Genomic DNA, 21,237 nt, shown 5'->3' on the forward strand with positions numbered 1-21,237 from the left:
CTTGTGTCTTGCTCTTTTGGGTCACTTGGTAGTGGCGGTCCTGTGGGGGGGTCGTGTCTGCTATGGTGGTATTTGGTCGATAGGCGGTACGGTGGGGGGGTCTAGTATGATCTTGTGTCTTTTCGTGTGGTACGGTTGGTGTCGTTATGGTATGGTGGATTGGTAGTGGACGGTAAGGTGGGGGGGTGTGTCGGTGGTCTCTTGGTAGTGTTGGTTGTGAGGTGGTGGGGGGGTAGTGTATGATATGGTGGTATTGGTAGTGGAGGTAAGGTGGGGGGGTGTGTTATTTGGTAGTGGTAGTGAGGTATGGGGGTGTGTATGTAGGTGTGGAGTGGAGGTAAGGTGGGGGGGGTAGTGTATGATCTGGTGTATTGGTATGGAGGTAAGGTGGGGGGGTAGTTGTATGATATGGTGGTATTGTAGTGGAGGTAAGGTGGGGGGGTAGTGTATGATATGGTGGTATTGGTAGTGGAGGTAAGGTGGGGGGGTAGTGTATGATATGGTGGTATTGGTAGTGGAGGTAAGGTGGGGGGGTAGTTATGATTGGTGGTATTTGGTAGTGGAGGTAAGGTGGGGGGGTGTGTATGATATGGTGGTATTGGTGTGGAGGTAAGGTGGGGGGTGTAGATGATATGGGGTATTGGTAGTGGAGGTAGGGGGGGTGTGTATGATATGGTGGTTGGGTATGGGTAGGTGGGGGGGTTATGATATGGTGGTATTGGTAGTGGAGGTAGGTGGGGGGGGGGGTGGTAGTGTATGATATGGTGGTATTGGTGTGGAGGTAAGGTGGGGGGGTAGTGTATGATCTGGTGGTATTGGTAGTGGAGGTAAGGTGGGGGGGGGTAGTGTATGATATGGTGGTATTGGTAGTGGAGGTAAGGTGGGGGGGTTGTATGTTAGGTGTATTGGTGATGGGGTAAGGTGGGGGGTGGTTATATGGTGTATTGGTAGTGGGGTAGGTGGGGGGGTGTGTTGTATTTGGTGGTATTGGTTGGAGGTAAGGTGGGGGGGGTAGTGTATGATGGTGGTATTGGTAGTGGAGGTAAGGTGGGGGGTATGTGTATATCTGGTGGTATTGGTGTGGAGGTGTGGGGGTGTGTATGATATGGTGGTATTTAGGTGTGTGGTAGGTGGGGGGTAGTGTTTTTGGTGGTAGTGGTGTGAGGTGGTGGGGGGGTGTGTATGGATGGGTGGTATTGGTAGTTGGGGTGGTGGGGGTAGTGTAGTATGGTGGTTTTGGTATTGTGGGGTAAGGTGGGGGGTAGTGTATGATATGGTGTATTGGTAGTGGAGGTGGTGGGGGGTAGTTGTATGGTTGGTATTGGTGTGAGGTGTGGGGGGTAGTGTTGTTGGTGTATGGTGGGGGGTAAGGTGGGGGGTTGTATGATGTGGTATTTGGTAGTGGAGGTAAGGTGGGGGTAGTGTATGATGGTGGTATTGTGTGGGTAAGGTGGGGGGTAGTGTATGATATGGTGGTATTGTAGTGGAGTAAGGTGGGGGGGTAGTGTATATATTATGGTGGTATTGTAGTGGAGGTAAGGTGGGGGGTTGTATGATATGGTGGTATTGGTAGTGGAGGTAAGGTGGGGGGGTAGTGTATGATATGGTGGTATTGGTAGTGGAGGTAAGGTGGGGGGGTAGTGTATGATTGGTGGTATTGGTAGTGGAGGTAAGGTGGGGGGGGGTATGTATGATATGTGGTATTGGTAGTGGAGGTAGGTGGGGGGTAGTGTATATTGGTGGTATTGGTAGTGGAGGTAAGGTGGGGGGGTAGTGTATGATCTGGTGGTATTGGTAGTGGAGGTAAGGTGGGGGGGGGGGGTAGTGTATGATATGGTGGTATTGGTAGTGGAGGTAGGTGGGGTGGTAGTGTATGATGTATGGTGGGTATTGGTAGTGGAGGTAAGGTGGGGGGTAGTGTATGATATGGTGGTATTGGTAGTGGAGGTAGGTGGGGGGTAGTAATGATTATGGTGGTATTGGTAGTGGGAGGTAAGGTGGGGGGTAGTGTAGATATGGTGGTATTGGTAGTGGAGGTAAGGTGGGGGGGTAGTTATATGATATGTGGTATTGGTAGTGGAGGTAGGTGGGGGGTAGTATATGATATGGTGGTTTGGTAGTGGAGGTAAGTGTGGGGGGTATGTATGATGGTGGTATTGGTAGTGGAGGTAAGGTGGGGGTAGTATTGATATGGTGGTATGGTAGTGGAGGTAAGTGGGGGGTAGTGTATGATCTGGTGGTATTGGTAGTGGAGGTAAGGTGGGGGGGTAGTGTATGATATGGTGGTATTGGTAGTGGAGGTAAGGTGGGGGGTAGTGTATGATATGGTGGTATTGGTAGTGGAGGTAAGGTGGGGGGGTAGTGTATGATATGGTGGTATTGGTAGTGGGTAAGGTGGGGGGGTAGTGTATGATATGGTGGTATTGGTAGTGGAGGTAAGGTGGGGGGGTAGTGTATGATATGGTGGTATTGGTAGTGGAGGTAAGGTGGGGGGGTAGTGTATGATATGGTGGTATTGGTAGTGGAGGTAAGGTGGGGGGTAGTGTATGATATGGTGGTATTGTATGTAGGTGTGGGAAGTGGTATGATATGGTGGTATTGGTAGTGGAGGTAGGGTGGGGGGTAGTGTATGATATGGTGGTATTGGTAGTGGAGGTAAGGTGGGGGGTAGTGTATGATATGGTGGTATTGGTAGTGGAGGTAAGGTGGGGGGTAGTGTATGATCGATCCTTTTTGCTTTAACCATATCAAAGGGAATATATGTATATCAAACAGCAGAGACCGGTGACTTAATGCTAAACACTTTGTAGATAAAGCCGTAACATCCTGATAGCTCGCATTCAGGGATGCCACAGAGGTAGTGTGTGTGTGTGTGTGTGTTTGTATGTGTGTGTGTGTCTGTATCTGTCTGTGTGTGAGTATGTGTGTGTTAGGAGGGGGGAGTGTACATAAACGGTTTTCACACTTTAGGAGTCTTAGCTGTCTTGGCTGCCGAGTGGGAAGAGGGAGGAAAAGGCTTTTGAAAATGAAAGGCAGAGCGATGCTGGTGGCAGAGATAGGATATGAAGACTTGACTCACCAGTTGTTTACTTGTAAGATGGTGAGGCCTGTGTCTTGGGCTAGCTGCTTTTTCTGTTCTTCAGAGGGGTACGGGTGCTACAAGAGAAAGACAGAGAGATAGACGAGATGGGTTTTCTTTGTACAACGAGATGAACATAAATATTCATGTAGCACATAACACAGAAAAAGAGAGAGAGCCGAGGCATGGATGTTGTATCCCCCAGTCATTAGTATGTACAGGTGCATTACATTCTGTGTGTTCTGGTATAACATGTATTGTTTAGGTGAATACTATACATTCCCATGAGCTACACCCAACCTGCCCCTCCCTATGTATAAACATTACATATAAAGCACACGTGAACACCCACATATGAACACACACACACAAACTGCACAAATCAGTGCAAACTTGTGAAGAGTTGGCCAAACAAGTTTGTCAAAACTGACGACTGTGATAACCCTTCCCCATCCCCTCCCACACACACACACACACTGACAAGACTCAAACACACACACACACTGCCTCTCTCCCCTCAATCTCCAGTGTCTTAGACTGCCTTTTGTAATACAATATAACAGAATGAGTGGGTGAAGATCTGACTATATTCATTTCTTCCTTGAATGTCTGAAGGAAAAATATGCTACTAAGATCTCTGTTTCATAGAGAGCAGTTGAAAGCAGCACCTGAGAGAAACAAAACAGGGTGCTAGGAAATGTCTCTTCTCTCTCGCCAACACTTCTACCTGCAAATGTAATTCTCCGAGTGGAGCTGCAATGATACTATCTGTGTTAGTTTCAATATAGCAAATATGAGATGATATAAATGGCAGACCTTGGGCCTGTTGTGTCTGTCTCCCTGCTCTCTCTGCTCTCGCTACAACAGTGATCGCTGGTGACAGATGTCTTTAAGGGACAGATTAGGCTATGTGTTTCATTCAGCCGCGCCGCACACATGAAACACACACACACATACATGTATGCATGGCATGCACACACACACGACACACATAGGGGTGTAAAAGCCCTTCTCCCCCTCCCTCTCCCACCCCTCCTCCCTCTGCCACCCTTCCTCCCTCCTCGCTCCTCCCTCTGCCACCCTTCCTCCCTCTCCCACCCCTCCTCCCTCTGCAACCCTTCCTCCCTCTCCACCCCTCCTCCCTCCTCCCTCTGCCACCCTTCCTCCCTCCTCCCTCTCCCACCCCTCCTCCCTCCTCCCTCTGCAACCCTTCCTCCCTCTCCCACCCCTCCTCCTCCTCCCTCTGCCACCCTTCCTCCCTCCTCCCTCTCCCACCCCTCCTCCCTCCTCTCTCCTCCCTCCTCCCTCTCCCACAATAACCTTTACTTTGTTTCTTCCACCAGACCGGTTCAGGAAATATGAAAGCATATGAAAGCAACTTCATATGAAAGCAACTTCTAGCAATGTCAGTTTGAACCTATACTTTTCAATATAACATTACTTCAAAATGTAATTGTTGCTCAATAACCATTTCCTAATTTACAGCTACAACAATATACGCAGTATAATAGAGCTTGTTCTATCCTCTCAGTAGAACAAACACTGGAACATTTCTTCAGGTAACATTGTCTGTCTCAATTTGCCCATTTTAATTAAATGAAAGAAGAAAAAACATTTGAGGAATGTGCTCAATAACAAACAGGGCTGGGATTGGACAAATGATGAACCCAGGCTGCAAGGAGGATTCATCTGATTTCTACTTGTGTATGCAGTCCCTTTTAATATGCTAAAATCATTAACAAAGAAAGATGATAATGCTTACATAGAAATACATTGTTTGATTGCCAGGTGCTGACATTACCTTGGCTGAGGCAGTCAGGCCTTTTTTTCTGTGTGTGTTTGTGAGTGTGTGTGAGTGTGTGTCCACCTTTATGAGCGTGTGTTTGTCTTTTTCCCTTTCATCTCTGCACAACAGCATGTAATAAGAGTAGGGACCTTTCCTCCACTCTCAGTTTGCCTGGCTTTTCACATTAGCAATGACCTCGGCCACACACACACACACACACACACACACACACACACACACACACACACACACACACACACACACACACACACACACACACACACACACACACACACACACACACACACTAATGGGGAGCGGAGGTGAGGAGAGCAGACAGGGCCAGATTGGAAATGGGAGTGGGTCATTTACATTGTATTAAGGTTTCCTCAGCCTCTCAGGCTCAGACCCCGTCATCAATCGCCCCACTGTCAGCCGGGTCGGGTGATAAATACAGCGGTCCGTGTCACGCCGTGGCCAGCAGAACCACATAATAAATGGTTTGAACAAACAAGAAAGATGCCTCATCAAGGAGAGTGGGGATGTTAAAGCCCCTTGCTGCAAAAAGCCCTGAGTAAGGAGATTTACTCTGACCACATAGACACAACACAAAAAAATCCTATTCCTCCACCAGACCCCCCGCCTCACACACACACACACACACACACACACACACACACACACACACACACACACACACACACACACACACACACACACACACACACACACACACACACACTGTGTCTTACAGTTTACAGCCACCCCCCTATTCATTCTTCCAGATCCCCTCCTCCTCCCTCTCTATTTCTCCGTCTCTCTTGTTCCCTACTGTTTTTATGACTGAGAGACTGTAGGCCACCCACACGTTCACGTTGTGGCAGCTTTCCTTTAAGCATGGGGGCTCTGAAAATCGCGGCCACACAAAATGGAGAGTCTAGGAGGTAATAAAGGCTGGGGTGTAGAGCAATGCTGTGTACACACAACCCAGAGAACTAGGCCATCATCGTAGGCTAGCTGTTACATGGCCATAGCAGCCATGAAATTTGAGAAAGGGTATGTAGCCTCCTGAGCAACCTCATCACGTTGTTGAGTTGATTTTATTTTTACAGGGACAGTGCACATTAATCAACGTTTCTGTAAAAGTGCCGGTTTTAGCCAGCCGGCTAATTTTCAACCGCAGTCCCTGGGCAGGTTATATACGTTAATTGCCTCCGCAAAAAATCTACGACAGTAAATCACCAATGTCAAAGAAAAAATATGAAAACCCGAGAAAGATATCCTCTGAGTGAGAGACAACTGTGTTAAGTCGAAAATAATAAATCATTCAGTGTTTTTGATTGGTGATTGGTTTTCTCTTTCCTAAGATGTCCGCCCACCGTCAGAAGTGTGTGTGTGACATGATTTCTTAATGGATGGAACACAAACCAAACCCAAAGAGATCAAAGAGGTTATTGAAAATCTCCCTCAGCTAGCTTTGAATGGAATCAATAGAGCGAGTTACAAACACCAAAACCAATATCCTGAAAATGTAAACCTCTCCATCCAGTCTATAAATAATTAGGCCTAGAAATGACATTTTATTTCCCAAGCCAGCGCGGGGCCGGCCTCCTGCAATGGAAACAGCTCTGTTAATTACGCAGAAGCACGTTAATGGCACAAGCATGCGCTATCCCACCACCATGCTCCTTTAATTTCTACTATCTCACCCACAGATACACCCCGTAGTACACACACACACACACATACAAACACACACATACAAACAATTCACACTAGTGATGGAGGTGGATCGTGTTCTGCCAGACTGAGATCTTGTGCGTGTGTGTGTGTCGGCTCTGTTGGCCAGATTACAGGGTGTGAAGCTCTCTGTGCTCTCTAATAGTGCTGAATGTAATGCCCCTGCGGTTGCTGCACATTACCAGCTGAGCTAGGCTTCCATCATCACTGTCACTCTTCCTGCAGACCCACCCATTGAAATCTACTGGATTTATTTGCTATGTATCAAGTGTATATACAGTACAGTGTTAATCCCCACAACACACTGCTCCCTATACACCCCCAGCCATTACCCTGGCCTCTCACCCACACCCCTTCACCCCCATCCCTTCACTCTGAGCCTACTGCAGACCCTAGCTGATGGATGACATCATCAGCGGCATGGCCAGTGTGATATGGTGACATGAATGATAGTGCCAGGCCACAGGGTCACGGTGTCCTGCAAACCCATTCCATGCTAATGAATCCCTCCCAACATCCCTCCCAGGAAATCACAGCCCATTGGCTGTTTACCCCTGATGCCATGGCAACACACCACCAACCATTTGTTTGTTTCTCTGCATTGTGTTGATTGGTGTGATTTTGTCCCATCCTTGTCACTATAGGCTTATTAAAACAATATATCTTCCCAATCTTTATTTCAACAATATTTAATAACAACGCCACTTAGCAAACTGACGTGATAACTGTCTAAGTGTCAAATATTTTTGACAGTATTGCTTATTGTGTTGATAGGGTTTGGTGGGACCATATTGCAATCATGTGTGTGTGGATCTTCTATACTGCTTTATGCAGCAATGTATTATTCAAATGTAGGATTTCATATATTTTCCAAATTGATTGCAATCTTATTTGTGTTTTAATCAAAGTGACAATAATAATATTCACAGTCTAAATAAAAAATAATAAAATAAAGGCATGACATTTTAATATGCATTCTGCATAGAGTTGGAGTAAGATTGCCACATTTTAAATATAAATATGCCATTATTAATATTATGACAGATATGACTTTTATGACAAATGACAATGAGATTGAATAGACGGAGGCATTTCATATACACTGAGTAAACAAAACATTAAGAACACCTATTTCCATGACATAGACTGACCAGGTGAAATTTATGATCCCTTATTGATGTCACTTGTTAAAGTGGCAATATGCAGTTTTTTTGGGCGTCCCAACTTCACATAGAAATGAGAGTTATAGATCTATCATTCTACTTGAAAGCATGTGTAACTCAATATTAGGAAGGTGTTCCTAATGTTTGGTATACTGAGTGTAGATCTGATAGATATGGCATACATATATCCAATTTGACAATTTGAAGTTACCACTCATCGTTTGATTACTATGCACCTTAGCAAGTTTATTTTGTGATGGGAATGCATTTCATCATGAAAGCCATTTCCTTGAATTGTTGGATTTAGTTCATCAGCCTGGAGTCTTACAAAGTCCAATGGACTGACAATTGACAATATAATAATTGTTACGTTGTAGCTATTTCATTATAGTCCATTTTTACCTTTAAGACTGAAAGGTCTATATTTTGTGAAACCTTGCTTGTTGTTGAAACTCAAAGACACGTCTTTGGCGGCTGTATACTTCTTTCCTCTCCTCCGCTCTTCCTGTGTCTGTGTGTCTTTGTGTGGGGGATTTTAGGTGGGTGGAGGGGGTTGGGGGGGGGGGGGGGTGGGGGTTAGTGTTTGTTTTATTTTCCTGGGGACTAAGCTTCTTCCTGACAACAGGGAGAAAACAGGCAAGAATGCCACATGACTCAATGACTCAACCTCTGTTGCTTTTAAACTGTCTGACACTATGCCAGACAAACAGACCCACACGCACACACACACACACAAACACACAAACACGGATGCACACACTCTCACACAACCATCCAGAAGGAATCCAGACCCCATCCATTCCCTGTACACATACACCATAGCCTCTGCTCTATACCAGCCATACATACCACTGTATTCCATTCTATAGATTACAGTCTGCTACAGTCTTAACTCAACTCAGCTCAACAATCGCTGGCTGGCCTCCTGCATTGGGCTCCCTGCCCCCAGCCAGTCAGCCCGTTTGCTCTATACCATCCATTTATGTTCACTGGAGATGGTGCAAGTTTCTAGAGCAGCTACTCCAGAATACCCCCACACCTGCCAAGCAAACTGTTGCCCCTGGGAAGGAGGGAGGGAGGGAGGGAGGGAAGGAGGGAGGGAGCGGGGGGGAGGGAGGGAGGGTGGGTGGGGGGCAGATGAGCAAACAGAGGGGCTGAGGCTCATGGTAATGGCCTACACCCAGCAGCCAATCAGAGGAGAGAGAGTTTTACGATGTACTGTACTGTATATCTCCTGATGATAACATCCTTCTTATCAACTACGTAAGGAACGATCCGCTGTGGGAAAGGTAGTGTGTGGTGTTACCACAGACTTGAACAGAATATGGGGAGCAGGTGGATGGAGTCGTTGGGGAGACCCTTGTATCTGAGGGGACAAATGGCTCACGTGGTTGTGTGTGTGGTTTTCCAGACTCTTGTCTCAGATGTGGCCCTCAGCCATAGAGATGGGCCTGTCTGATCAAGTGCATCAAGGAATATGATACCCCCCATCCTTTCAGAGGGGGCCTGGTCTCTCTCTATTTCTCTCTCTCTCCCCCTCTTTCCCTTTCTCCGTCTCTCCCTCCGTATCGACGGCCCCGGCGGCTATCCTCCCCACACTCAACACCAGCCAGTCTGGCCTCCTCTTCTCTCTCTTCTCTTCTCCTCTCCTCCTTTGAAATTTTCCGCTCACACTTTAAGCTGGGTCCTACAGGGCAGGAATTTGGCCTGCTTTTTCAGACCAGACTCTTTCTGCTGCTTTGTTGTTGGTAACTGGCTGCTGTGGGGCACCGGAGCTCAGATCTTGCCTGATGTCAACACTCAGGCACACTTTGTACTGCCCCATGAAAACTTCATCAATGGCTTTACATGGCAAAATTAAAATTACAGTCCATTTTCATGAAAAAGTAATGGGTTTCTATTGCGTTTAACACTAGAACCGCTAAAGCAGTCATTTGGACTGGTCATAAATACCCCCCTCCATCTTTGACTTTTCCTAAATAAGTCTATATAACACACTGTCATTGTTAGAATCTTAATATCACAAACAGAATTGGAGTTATAACCAGTTTTAGGCCGGGGTAGGCCGGGGTAGGGCGTCATTGTAAATAAGAATTTGTTCATAATTTGTTCTTAACTGACTTGCGGTTTCCTTTTTCCTTCTTCTTAACTGACTTGCCTAGTTAAATGAAGGTTAAATAAAATAAATACAAATAAAATAGGAGGGAATGTCATTATTTGATTGGTTTTCCCCCCTCTTCGCCCGACAGTAGGGCCTACTCCGCTCATTCTCCCGATAGTAGGACCTGCTCCGCTCATTCTCCTGACAGTAGGGCCTGCTCCGCTCATTCTCCTGACAGTAGGGCCTGCTCCGCTCATTCTCCTGACAGTAGGGCCTGCTCCGCTCATTCTCCTGACAGTAGGGCCTGCTCCGCTCATTCTCATGACAGTAGGGCCTGCTCCGCTCATTCTCCTGACAGTAGGGCCTGCTCCGCTCATTCTCCTGACAGTAGGGCCTGCTTCCGCTCATTCTCCTGACAGTAAGGCCTGCTCCACTAATTTTTGCCAACAGTAGGACCTGCTCCGCTCATTCTCCCGACAGTAGGGCCTGCTCCGCTCATTCTCCTGACAGTAGGGCCTGCTCCGCTTATTCTCCCGACAGCAGGGCCTGCTCCGCTCATTCTCCCGACAGTAGGGCCTGCTCCGCTCATTCTCCTGACAGTAGGGCCTGCTCCGCTCATTCTCCCGACAGTAGGGCTTGCTCCGCTCATTCTCCTGACAGTAGGGCCTGCTCCGCTCATTCTCCCGACAGTAGGGCCTGCTCCGCTCATTCTCCCGACAGTAGGGCTTGCTCCGCTCATTCTCCCGACAGTAGGGCCTGCTCCGCTCATTCTCCCGACAGTAGGGCCTGCTCCGCTCATTCTCCCGACAGTAGGGCCTGCTCCGCTCATTCTCCCGACAGTAGGGCCTGCTCCGCTCATTCTCCCGACAGTAGGGCTTGCTCCGCTCATTCTCCTGACAGTAGGGCCTGCTCCGCTCATTCTCCTGACAGTAGGGCCTGCTCCGCTCATTCTCCTGACAGTAGGGCCTGCTCCGCTCATTCTCCTGACAGTAGGGCCTGCTCCGCTCATTCTCCTGACAGTAGGGCCTGCTCCGCTCATTCTCCTGACAGTAGGACCTGCTCCGCTCATTCTCCTGACAGTAGGACCTGCTCCGCTCATTCTCCTGACAGTAGGGCCTGCTCCGCTCATTCTCCTGACAGTAGGACCTGCTCCGCTCATTCTCCTGACAGTAGGGCCTGCTCCGCTCATTCTCCTGACAGTAGGGCCTGCTCCGCTCATTCTCCTGACAGTAGGGCCTGCTCCGCTCATTCTCCTGACAGTAGGGCCTGCTCCGCTCATTCTCCTGACAGTAGGACCTGCTTCGCTCATTCTCCTGACAGTAGGGCCTGCTCCGCTCATTCTCCTGACAGTAGGGCCTGCTCCGCTCATTCTCCTGACAGTAGGGCCTGCTCCGCTCATTCTCCTGACAGTAGGGCCTGCTCCGCTCATTCTCCTGACAGTAGGGCCTGCTCCGCTCATTCTCCTGACAGTAGGGCCTGCTCCGCTCATTCTCCTGACAGTAGGGCCTGCTCCGCTCATTCTCCTGACAGTAGGGCCTGCTCCGCTCATTCTCCTGACAGTAGGACCTGCTCCGCTCATTCTCCTGACAGTAGGGCCTGCTCCGCTCATTCTCCTGACAGTAGGGCCTGCTCCGCTCATTCTCCTGACAGTAGGACCTGCTCCGCTCATTCTCCTGACAGTAGGGCCTGCTCCGCTCATTCTCCTGACAGTAGGACCTGCTCCGCTCATTCTCCTGACAGTAGGACCTGCTCCGCTCATTCTCCTGACAGTAGGACCTGCTCCGCTCATTCTCCTGACAGTAGGACCTGCTCCGCTCATTCTCCTGACAGTAGGGCCTGCTCCGCTCATTCTCCTGACAGTAGGACCTGCTCCGCTCATTCTCCTGACAGTAGGACCTGCTCCGCTCATTCTCCTGACAGTAGGACCTGCTCCGCTCATTCTCCTGACAGTAGGACCTGCTCCGCTCATTCTCCTGACAGTAGGACCTGCTCCGCTCATTCTCCTGACAGTAGGACCTGCTCCGCTCATTCTCCTGACAGTAGGCCCTGCTCCGCTCATTCTCCCGACATTGGAAGGTGCCATGCCCAGTTCATAATGACCTTGATGAATGCCTCGAAACTGAACCTAAACTATACTGAAACTAATTTCACACATACAGTATAACAACAGATTAAATAAATTAAGTAAAGTATGATGGGGAGAATGGGTGAGTTGATGAGTGAGGAGAAGTGTAATAATGTAATCAATTGTGAATGAAGAACAGGGTGGGCCATTCTATTTTATTGGTCTATTCTAAGTATCATCTCAAAACAGTGTACCCTATATCAGTCCACTGAATCCATGCTTGGTTATTAGTCTACTCTAGGCCTACTTGGAGTACACAGTGAGATTTGTCTTCTGATTCTGAGCCTCAGCCTAAACCTACACCTCCGAGGCCTAAGCCCAAAAAAGGCAGAACGTTGCACACTGAGCAGGTGCCCGCGACACCACCAAATGAAACTGTGAGACAGGGGAGAGAAAGGGATGGCACTGTTTGGATCGAACAAGCTGGAGAGAATGTCATCACTGAGAGAGCAGGCCCTACATCTCAAGCAAAAAACAACATGAGCAACGCACTCAACTGCTTTTGTTGTTTACATGTATGTGACATGGACATGCTACAGCACATCAGGGACTGTACTGTGGCTGAGGCGCACACGGAGCAAGGAGACACTGCCTGGGATCTGTCTGTTGATGAGCTGCAAGCGTTAATATCAATCCTGTATGTCCGTGGAGCATTCGGTGGAAGGAGCGTATATATGGCATATGCTTCTGGTCAGACATGTATGGGATACCTTTCTTTGGAGAAACCATGTCACGGGATTGCTTCAGAGAGATCATGTGTTACTTCCATTTTGATGACAAAGAAATGAGAAGGTGACGACTGGAAACAGACAGATTCGCCATGGTATCCGACATTTGGAACAAGTTCGTACAGAACAGCATTGCATGTTACAAACCAGGAGAGAACATCACTGTTGCTTGTTGCACTTTGCACAATACATTGTGAGTAAACCCGACAAGTTTGGAATTAAGTATTGACATCGACACCAAGTATATGCTGAACGGCTTTCCATATCTGGGAAAAGATCCACATGGGGCAGCAGGTGAGCGAGTGTCAGAATGTGGCGATGAGGCTTGTGGAACCTCAGGTTGGCACGGGGAGAACTGGCAGCATGGAACATTTCTTCACTTCACTGACATTAGTAAACAAGTTGCTTGCAAATAGAACAAGCATAGTCAGTACCATTAACAAAGCGAGACGGCAGCTCCCACCTTCTGCGCAAAATAAAGCACCTGCACAGCTGAAGAATGATAAGACAATGCAAGGCAAGAAAGAACATTTCTAACATGAGCAGCATGCATCCGACAGTTGCCATCGACAGGGACACAATAAAGAGAAAACCGGATACTATTACGCTCTACAATATTACATAATACGCATTGCCATATATAGATAAACTTATGCAATGCATTATGCTCTTATGTATCAAACATGTTGTTTTTCCTATGGGAAAATAATCCTAATGTTTTTTTACTCTACTCTGTTCAATAGGTTGGTGTGGACGTTTTGGATCAGATGACACGGCTTTGAAAGGAGGCACCTGCCGCGGGCCTGTTGCTGTGTTCTACAACATGCTTGACTTGGATGCTATCCATGCACACGTGTTGTTCAACACCATGCCCAGAAGAGACTTCATCAGGAGTCTGGCATACGGGCTATTATGTGAGAGACATATGAGGGCCAAGGCAGCAACAGAGATTCCACACAAGCCTTTGCGCGAGCCAGAGGAGACATGGCCAGATGCACAAAGCACAGAACCCAAGTCACCTGTGTCACCTGCAAGCGACTTGTTTCTGGGAAGTGTGTCAAGCAAGTGAAAGTGGCAAAGATTTGTGTTGATTGTTAAGACAAGGGACAACCACTAACTGAATTCCAACTGATGTCATTGCGTGAAAACGCACACCATGTAAGCACGAGCTGACAATAATATTTGTTTTATTCATTATAATGCCATTATTGCTTTTGTGATAATTATCAAGCACACTGGCACATATAATGATGTTTAGGCTACTGTTTTCATCATTTCATTTTGCTGTCTGTGCTTCTTTGTGGTTGGGGAATTTTATAAAACCAACCAACCAAATTGAACACAACCAAATTATTATTTTAGCGAAAGCTTATATGAAATGTATTAATTACACTGTTAGAATGTTGCAGTCAGATTGACTGCTCGTTAGCTTGAAGGGGGTCCCTCGAGGCCCAGCAGTTCTAGTGTTATTTGCAGGATTTTTTAAAGACTGTAGCAGTGTATCAGTACAGAAAGGGCGGCCATCTTTGGTTCTGCACAGCTTGCAGCTGTGGGTGTGAGGTCATTCATCTATACTCTGTAAGTGACTTTTAGGGTCTATAAGCTAGTCATTAGGGGGCTGGTACAGTCACCCAGGGCCAATTAAAAGGGAAAGGGCCCATCTCCCTGGCCTATCATTCAGGAACCCCCATATCCACACCATTTGCCACTATTGCCAGTCATAAAGTGATTGGGAGCCTCTGCTAGCACGCTAAAAGGCCCAGTTCACTGCTAGCGGGATAAACACCAACACCACTTTAATGACCTGAGCACACATTGTAAAGCAGGGAATCTGTGAGCAGGCTTACAGGCTAGCAGGCTAACAAACTGACCTCAGGCTGCAACTTCCAATGTCTAGGAGGAGCCTGAAAGTTCTCATGTTAACTTAATGGTGTCCAGATCCACCTGGCTATTGTACACAAATGGGATGAAAGAGAATCTGTTCTAGCCCCAGGCAAGGATAAAGGAAGGGAAAAATTGCCCTATAGAAAGACTTAGTCCTTCATGTTGTAGGAGACAGGCTTCACTCTTCATGTGTTGCTACAAAAGCACACAACCCATCTAATGTGTATTTTTCTCCAGGAGATTGAAAAGTCTCACAGTATCAGTAAAGCTGGGACTCATAAGTCCCAAACCAACCCTAGACCTCACATGTCCCATATAGTACACCATTAGGCATCTAACTACCTCTGAACAACCCTGTGACATTATCTAACTCCCCCATCGTCCCTCTCCCCAGGGCCTGAACTTCTCTGCTCCATACTTTAATATATTTAGTCTGCGTGAAACAGGACAAGGTTATTACACGCTGAGTGTCCCAGGAATCTCAGTGCCCCTCCAAGGGGCTTCTGGGTAAGTCGAGAGCAATAGGGTCAGACGACTGGAAACCAGCGCCGGCAGTACTTCACCTCCTAGCCTCTCCAGTCTGTTGTGAATGAGTCTTAGTATCAACATAAAGAGTTCCCCTAACTTTTCCCCTCTCTATTGTGTCCTCTAAACATTGTTTAATTTCCCCAAGAAGGAATAAAGTGGGATTTGATCAAGGAGCAGTGGCACAGGTTAATTTGTGGGGGGAGAGAAGGAGCGGTTTGTTCCCCTATGCTAGACGAGGTCCTGAAAGTGGCACTTGATGGACTCTCCCTCCACTTGAGTATTAAGTTAATGACCGTAAGTATTCAGATACACAACAAGGACATCTCCATTCTTTTTCTCAGAAAGACACTCCAAGATGGCCTCAGAAAAGGCCATTAGGTTCTGTTGTAACAGTCTGCCCCATGCCCCGGCAACAGCAGTAAACACTTAGTGGAGGCTAACAAAAACCCACAGGGCAGGTATGTAATGTCAAGCCTATTTGGAGATGTTATAGCACATTTGTAATGTCAATTTATTTGGTTTTCGGGTCAAAAATCTAAGCAGGATAACATTTGTCCATTACAGGGGATGAGGGGGGGTAAGGAGCTGCATTCAGAAACAGCTGCAGGGGACATTTCCTGTTTGTTAACGACTCTAAATGTGTTCAATTCAACCATGTCAAATCCTTGTTTATCTGAATGGACTGAACACTGCTGGGGTAAGGAGTAACAGGGACTCCGTTCTGTTACTGAAGGAAGCTCTTAACATTGTGACAGACAGACACTCAGGCTTAGGCCCATGCCGTGGAAGTGGGGGTGACGCGCTGAGAGTAAACCACAAGTTTATTCATGTCAAATCGCAGGCACTTTGAGAGACTCAGGTGGAACAAAGACAGCCAAGCCGCGATCAGTCACCACCCCATCATACCTGTTGTGTCTGTTGCAGGATACCATTTATGCCTTTCACAAACGCATGCCCTTTTAAACAGGACGGTTGCATGTCTCAATGAAGATATCTCTCTATCAGTCATCCGTGTGTGTGTGTGTTTGTGTGTATAACTATGTGGCTGTTCACTGAGACATGCCCAAAGATCTTCACTTACTTAATGTTCTACGAGATGGCAGAGGAGTTATAATGCCTGTATAATGAGCTGAGGAGAGAAGAGAGGAATGGAGAAGAGAGGTGTGGTAGCTTTTAGAGTTCTAGGCTAGCTAATTGTGGCTATACTTTTAAGCGCATTCTATCATCCTCCCTCCCTCCCTCCACCCCCCTATCCCTCTCTCTTTTTCTCTGTCTCTCTCCCTGTAGTGCTTTCTGGTCTGATCCTGCCCTGGGGCCGTACTGACCTTTGACCAAGCTGGCCAAAGCTGGCTACAGGCCCCTCATTTGTTACAGGCTTTATCCACTGAAAAAGCAGGCAGGAAGCTGGCAGCCACCCAGCAACCCCATTGGAAGATGACCATCAGCTACGGAGTGCTTATCGCTTATTAGACCAGGGTGAGGAGTGTGTGTGTGTGTGTGTGTGTGTGTGTGTGTGTGTGTGTGTGTGTGTGTGTGTGTGTGTGTGTGTGTGTGTGTGTGTGTGTGTGTGTGTTTTTGTGTGTGTGTGTGTGTGTGTGTGTGTGTGTGTGTGTGTGTGTGTGTGTGTGTGTGTGTGTGTGTGTGTGTGTGTGTGTGTGTGTGTCCGTGCATGCGGGGAGGGGCAGGGGGAGCCCAATCCAAAACGCTCGTAGCTTGACCTTTTTCTGCTATACATGCCGGCAGTTTTGTTAACTAATGAAACGCAAATAAGAAAAAGCCTGGAAGCCACAAAAACATCCCCGTCCCTGGGCAAACCCGTTCAGCTACGCATGTTAGTGACAATCATGCAGGCATCCAGGCGCAGGACTCAGGGGTCCTCGCTGGGTATTTCTGTTCTGACCTCTCCTCTCCTCTCTTTCCCTCTCTTCCTCTTCTCCTATCCTCAGCCCAGTCATCCTAGCGCCCGGCGGAGCTCACTAAAACATTGGATGATAAAACACTCCACTTTCCTCTCAGCACTCCATAAAAGCTGGGTAATTCATACTTCATTTAAATACCTTTCCATTAATAAAGCTGATGAACTTTTACTCCTTAAATCTAATGGTCCATTTTGCCTGACTGCTGCCGCTCGCTTCTCTCCTCTCTCTGTTTTTTCTCTCTCTCTCTGCCATTGAGAAGCCTATGCTAATTCACACACAGTCACTCAGTGTATGACTATCTAGTCAGTCTAATACAGTGATTGAAGGAAGCGGTAAAGAAGGGGATTTGGAGGCATTTGCCTGACCTCTGCCACAGACAAGCAGTGACACGTACACTATTCTGTGGGACTGCTAGGAGATTTGGCGGTCTCTCTCTCTTTCTCACACACACACACACACACACACACACACACACACACACACACACACACACACACACACACACACACACACACACACACACACACACACACACACACACACACACACACACACACACCCCAAAGTGCAGGGGAGGGTCATTAACCTCTGGGGCTAGAGCTCTCTGGCTCGGAGGCTGTTGACAAGCATCTGTGTTCTTTTCAACAACTCGTTGAGCCACCCCCTCTCCCTCCCCTCACCCCCACTCCTCTCCCCCTTCCTCATCCCTTCCCTTCTCAGGACTGTAACACAACCATTCGCTGAGGTAATCCAAGCCCCTCCCTCTCTCTCTCTTTCACATGCCTCACTCACAGAGAGAGAGAAAGGAAGACAGAGAGGCCGACTGGAGGTGTAAGACAGCTGTTGTTTTTTCTCTTGCCCGCCCTCCTCTCGCTCTCTCCTGACCTCTACATTTGCCACCACTCGACTGCCTGTACTATGAATAATGAGTCAATTTTGAGAGAGAGAGAGAGAGAGAGAGAGAGAGAGAGAGAGAGAGAGAGAGAGAGAGAGAGAGAGAGAGAGAGAGAGAGAGGTGGTGGTGCTACCTGACCACCACACCAAACCTGGACCTCCAATAAAGGAACTTCACTCTCTCCACCTAGCTAACTGGTGTTTTACATTTCAAACTTTCTCTTGTCTACTCCACCCATCCCCATCCCCCACTCCCCTCATCCCAACCCCTCAGGTGGCAGGATCAGGGGCATGACTAGCTGACCTGTCTGGTGATTGATGGTAATGTCTCAGGAAGTCATTTCCCCCCACAGCGCCCTGCCCGCCGCCTTGCTGCCTTTCACCAGGCAGGCTGAACCACTACAAAGGCGACCCAGCCAGCCAGCCCATCACAGACACAGACACACAGGCCTACTTTCAAATCTCTGCCTGCTCAGGTCCGGCTGGACCCCCACCAAAAGCCCCCTTAAGGCCCCCCCAAGTCCCCCAGGTCAAACACTTGTGGAGGACAATGGCTCCAGTAAATACCAGGACCCACAGTGGAATGGGTGTGGCTAAGGTGGGGTCGGCGACCATCCATAACACAGCTCATCCACAAGGGATGACAGAGTTGGATGGAAAAGAGTGGGAGAAGTCCTCAGCCTCCCGGCCTTTTATTTTGTTAACATCAACAGTGGACATCTTGAAGCGGACCAGGCCAGTGATGGCCCCTAACTCCAGGTGCTGAGGATGGTTCCCCTGCAACTCCATTACTGTCAGTGGTTACCAGGTCCATTACGGCAATTAGGAGCCTGCTTCTAACACGAGGAATGCCTCAGCCGGAGCTGCAATTGCTAACATCTGCTAATATCAGCCTCCTTCCATGTGTCGATACGGTTGTCGTTGCTTAAACACACATCTTTTCACAGTCACCGCCGTTTTCTTCTTCTTTCTCCACAGAACACTCCACTTTTATTTACTTAGTTCCACTCAAACTGTGCCTTAAAGAGATCCCACTCAGTAACTTTAAATGATCAGTGAAAAGAGAGAGCTTGCCTTCCACTGCTTTTCCAAAGGCTTTGTTACTTTTTAATATTTGAGCAGGACGAGAGAGGGGAGGGAAAATGGCGTGGAGATAATCAATGGAAGAAGGACCACTAGCCTAGTAATCTCCCCCAAAGGATTGTGGGTTAATACACACTCTTGCATAGGCCAACAGGGCTGTGTTGCGAGCACATCTGTCTGTCTGGATGGGCTACTTAATGAAACAAGGCAGCCTCTGGGTGCAGAGACGAATGGCTTTTCCTCAATGAAAAAGAATGATTCTATCAGTGGCTGAATCCCAGACTAAGACACAGGTCCAGATGACAGGGCTCTATACATTCAATACAGTGGAGACCCCAGCCTGTGTCCCTGAGAGACAGGCTTTAACAAAGAGGGTGCCAGGTAGGAGAGAGGACATGGTCACCAGAGCAGCTCCCCACGGTGATCATATCAGGGATCCCCTAATGCGAACAGGAGTTTGAATGATCTGGGAAAGAGAGTGAGAGAGAGAAAAAGAGTAGAGTGGTGAGATAACGAGAGAGGGAGAGAGGGGCTAAGCCACCTGGGCTGATGAGTGGGGGCTTGATGTGTGTGTGTATGTATGTGCTTGTGTGTGTGCATGTGTGCGCATGTTGTGGCTACCACTGTGTGTGGTCAGGGACTCCTGGTCAGGGACTGGTCAGGGACTCCCCTGGTCAGGGACTCCTGTAACAGGAGCTCACCTCCAGTTCTCCTGTCTCTCCTCTCAGTGTGCTGAACAGGCACCTGAAGACAGGATTAGCCATTGTGACCCAGCCCCAAAGGTAACAGAGATGCACCTCCGGGGACGGGCCTGAAACACACACTCCCACGTGCTGCAGGCAGAAACCAGCCGGCCGAGGAGAGGTGGCGAGAGATAGAGAGGAAGGATAGACAGGAAGACAGGATGACGGAGGGGAAGGAAGGAGGAGGGGGGAGGGGAGGATAGAGATAGAGGTAGGGGGGCTGGAAATACAAACAGAACAAGACACACTAAACAAGGCAAAGATAGGAGGTATAGTGTAGTATCAGTCTGGGCTAAGATGTTGTTGTTGGGGTTTTTGTCACAGCGGGGAAATACAAAAGCAATGTATAAGAGGATTTTGGGTCCTGAGCTGCAGTAGCGCCCTGGGGTGGCTGAGATTCTGCCTGTGTGGAAATTGACGCCTGTCACTGTGTCTATGATTCACCCCTGTTCGTGTGTGTGTGTGTGTTTGTGTGTGTTTGAATGTGTGTGCTCTGCTGTGACGAATGAGCAGCGCTACATTTTCTCCTGATTATGCGGGTTGCTGGTCCTCTAAACCTCTTTGAACTTGTAATTGCCGCTGGTTTCAATAATGAACATTAAGGAGGGATTCAGAAAGTGTGGATAATTACAGGTTTTCCCCCTTCTTACGTCTTCACGCTGGATGAAGAAGAGGAGGTAAAGGAGGAGGAGGCGGAGGAGGTAGAGGAGGAGAAGAAACAGGGAGAGAGGAGGAGGTGCAGGGTTGCAAGGCATACGGTGGCACGCCAGGCTCTCTTTATCTAAATAATTGTACAAGCTCGGTTTATGAGCTTTAGCGAGAGGCTTTTTGTGTGTGAGTCGCACCAGCCCTGGGGATATAGGTGACTAGCTCTCTCTCCCCCACGATCAATATTCACACAGATTCACATCTGGAGCCAAGGCCTGCTCTACTTAGATTTGGATTTATTTATTTATTTTTCTTTGATTCCTTTTCTTCCCTTCCTTCTTTCTTCTATCCCCTTCCCCTTCTTTCTTCTATCCCCTTCCCCTTCTTTCTTGGGCAGCTGGGCTATTTTTTGATACGGCGGGTGGCGGGGCTTCGTATCGTATGCGCTCATCTGTGTAGCCTCTGATCTTAGTAGATGTGGCCGCCAACAAGCCAGACTCTGAACTAGGCCTGCTCAATGGATAACAGATACATACCTACACCTACACACACGCTCAGATTCACATGGCCTTACAGTTCTATGGATGGACCAATGCATTGTGTGTAAAGGGGTGACATATGGGGAATGGCTATAAAATTCAGTCAAAAAAGTGTCAGGGGGAGAAAACCACAACAAATTGACCCACTCTCTCAGTTTCCCTCCTTCACATGACAATGATAGTAAAAAGCTTAAGGCGCACCTTAATTTTGGGAAAAAAATTATTCATCACAAAACCATTTGATATTGCCAACTACTTTAATGTTTTTTTAATTCGC

General features: G+C 47.9%; 1 protein-coding gene across 1 annotated transcript in view; it reads right to left on the reverse strand.

The window, feature by feature from the left end:
• Window positions 1-3,063: 3,063 nt before the first annotated feature.
• The window catches only part of LOC120023525 (homeobox protein Meis2), a 79,962-nt gene continuing 61,788 nt past the window's right edge, over window positions 3,064-21,237 (reverse strand). Inside the window, exon 9 of the mRNA XM_038967551.1 lies at window positions 3,064-3,156. Coding sequence (XP_038823479.1) covers window positions 3,076-3,156 — 81 coding nt within the window. The 3' untranslated portion in view covers window positions 3,064-3,075. The remainder of the gene's footprint in view (window positions 3,157-21,237) is intronic.

The sequence above is a fragment of the Salvelinus namaycush genome, chromosome 28 (assembly GCF_016432855.1).
Source record: "Salvelinus namaycush isolate Seneca chromosome 28, SaNama_1.0, whole genome shotgun sequence".
NCBI classification, from domain to species: Eukaryota; Metazoa; Chordata; class Actinopteri; order Salmoniformes; family Salmonidae; genus Salvelinus; species Salvelinus namaycush.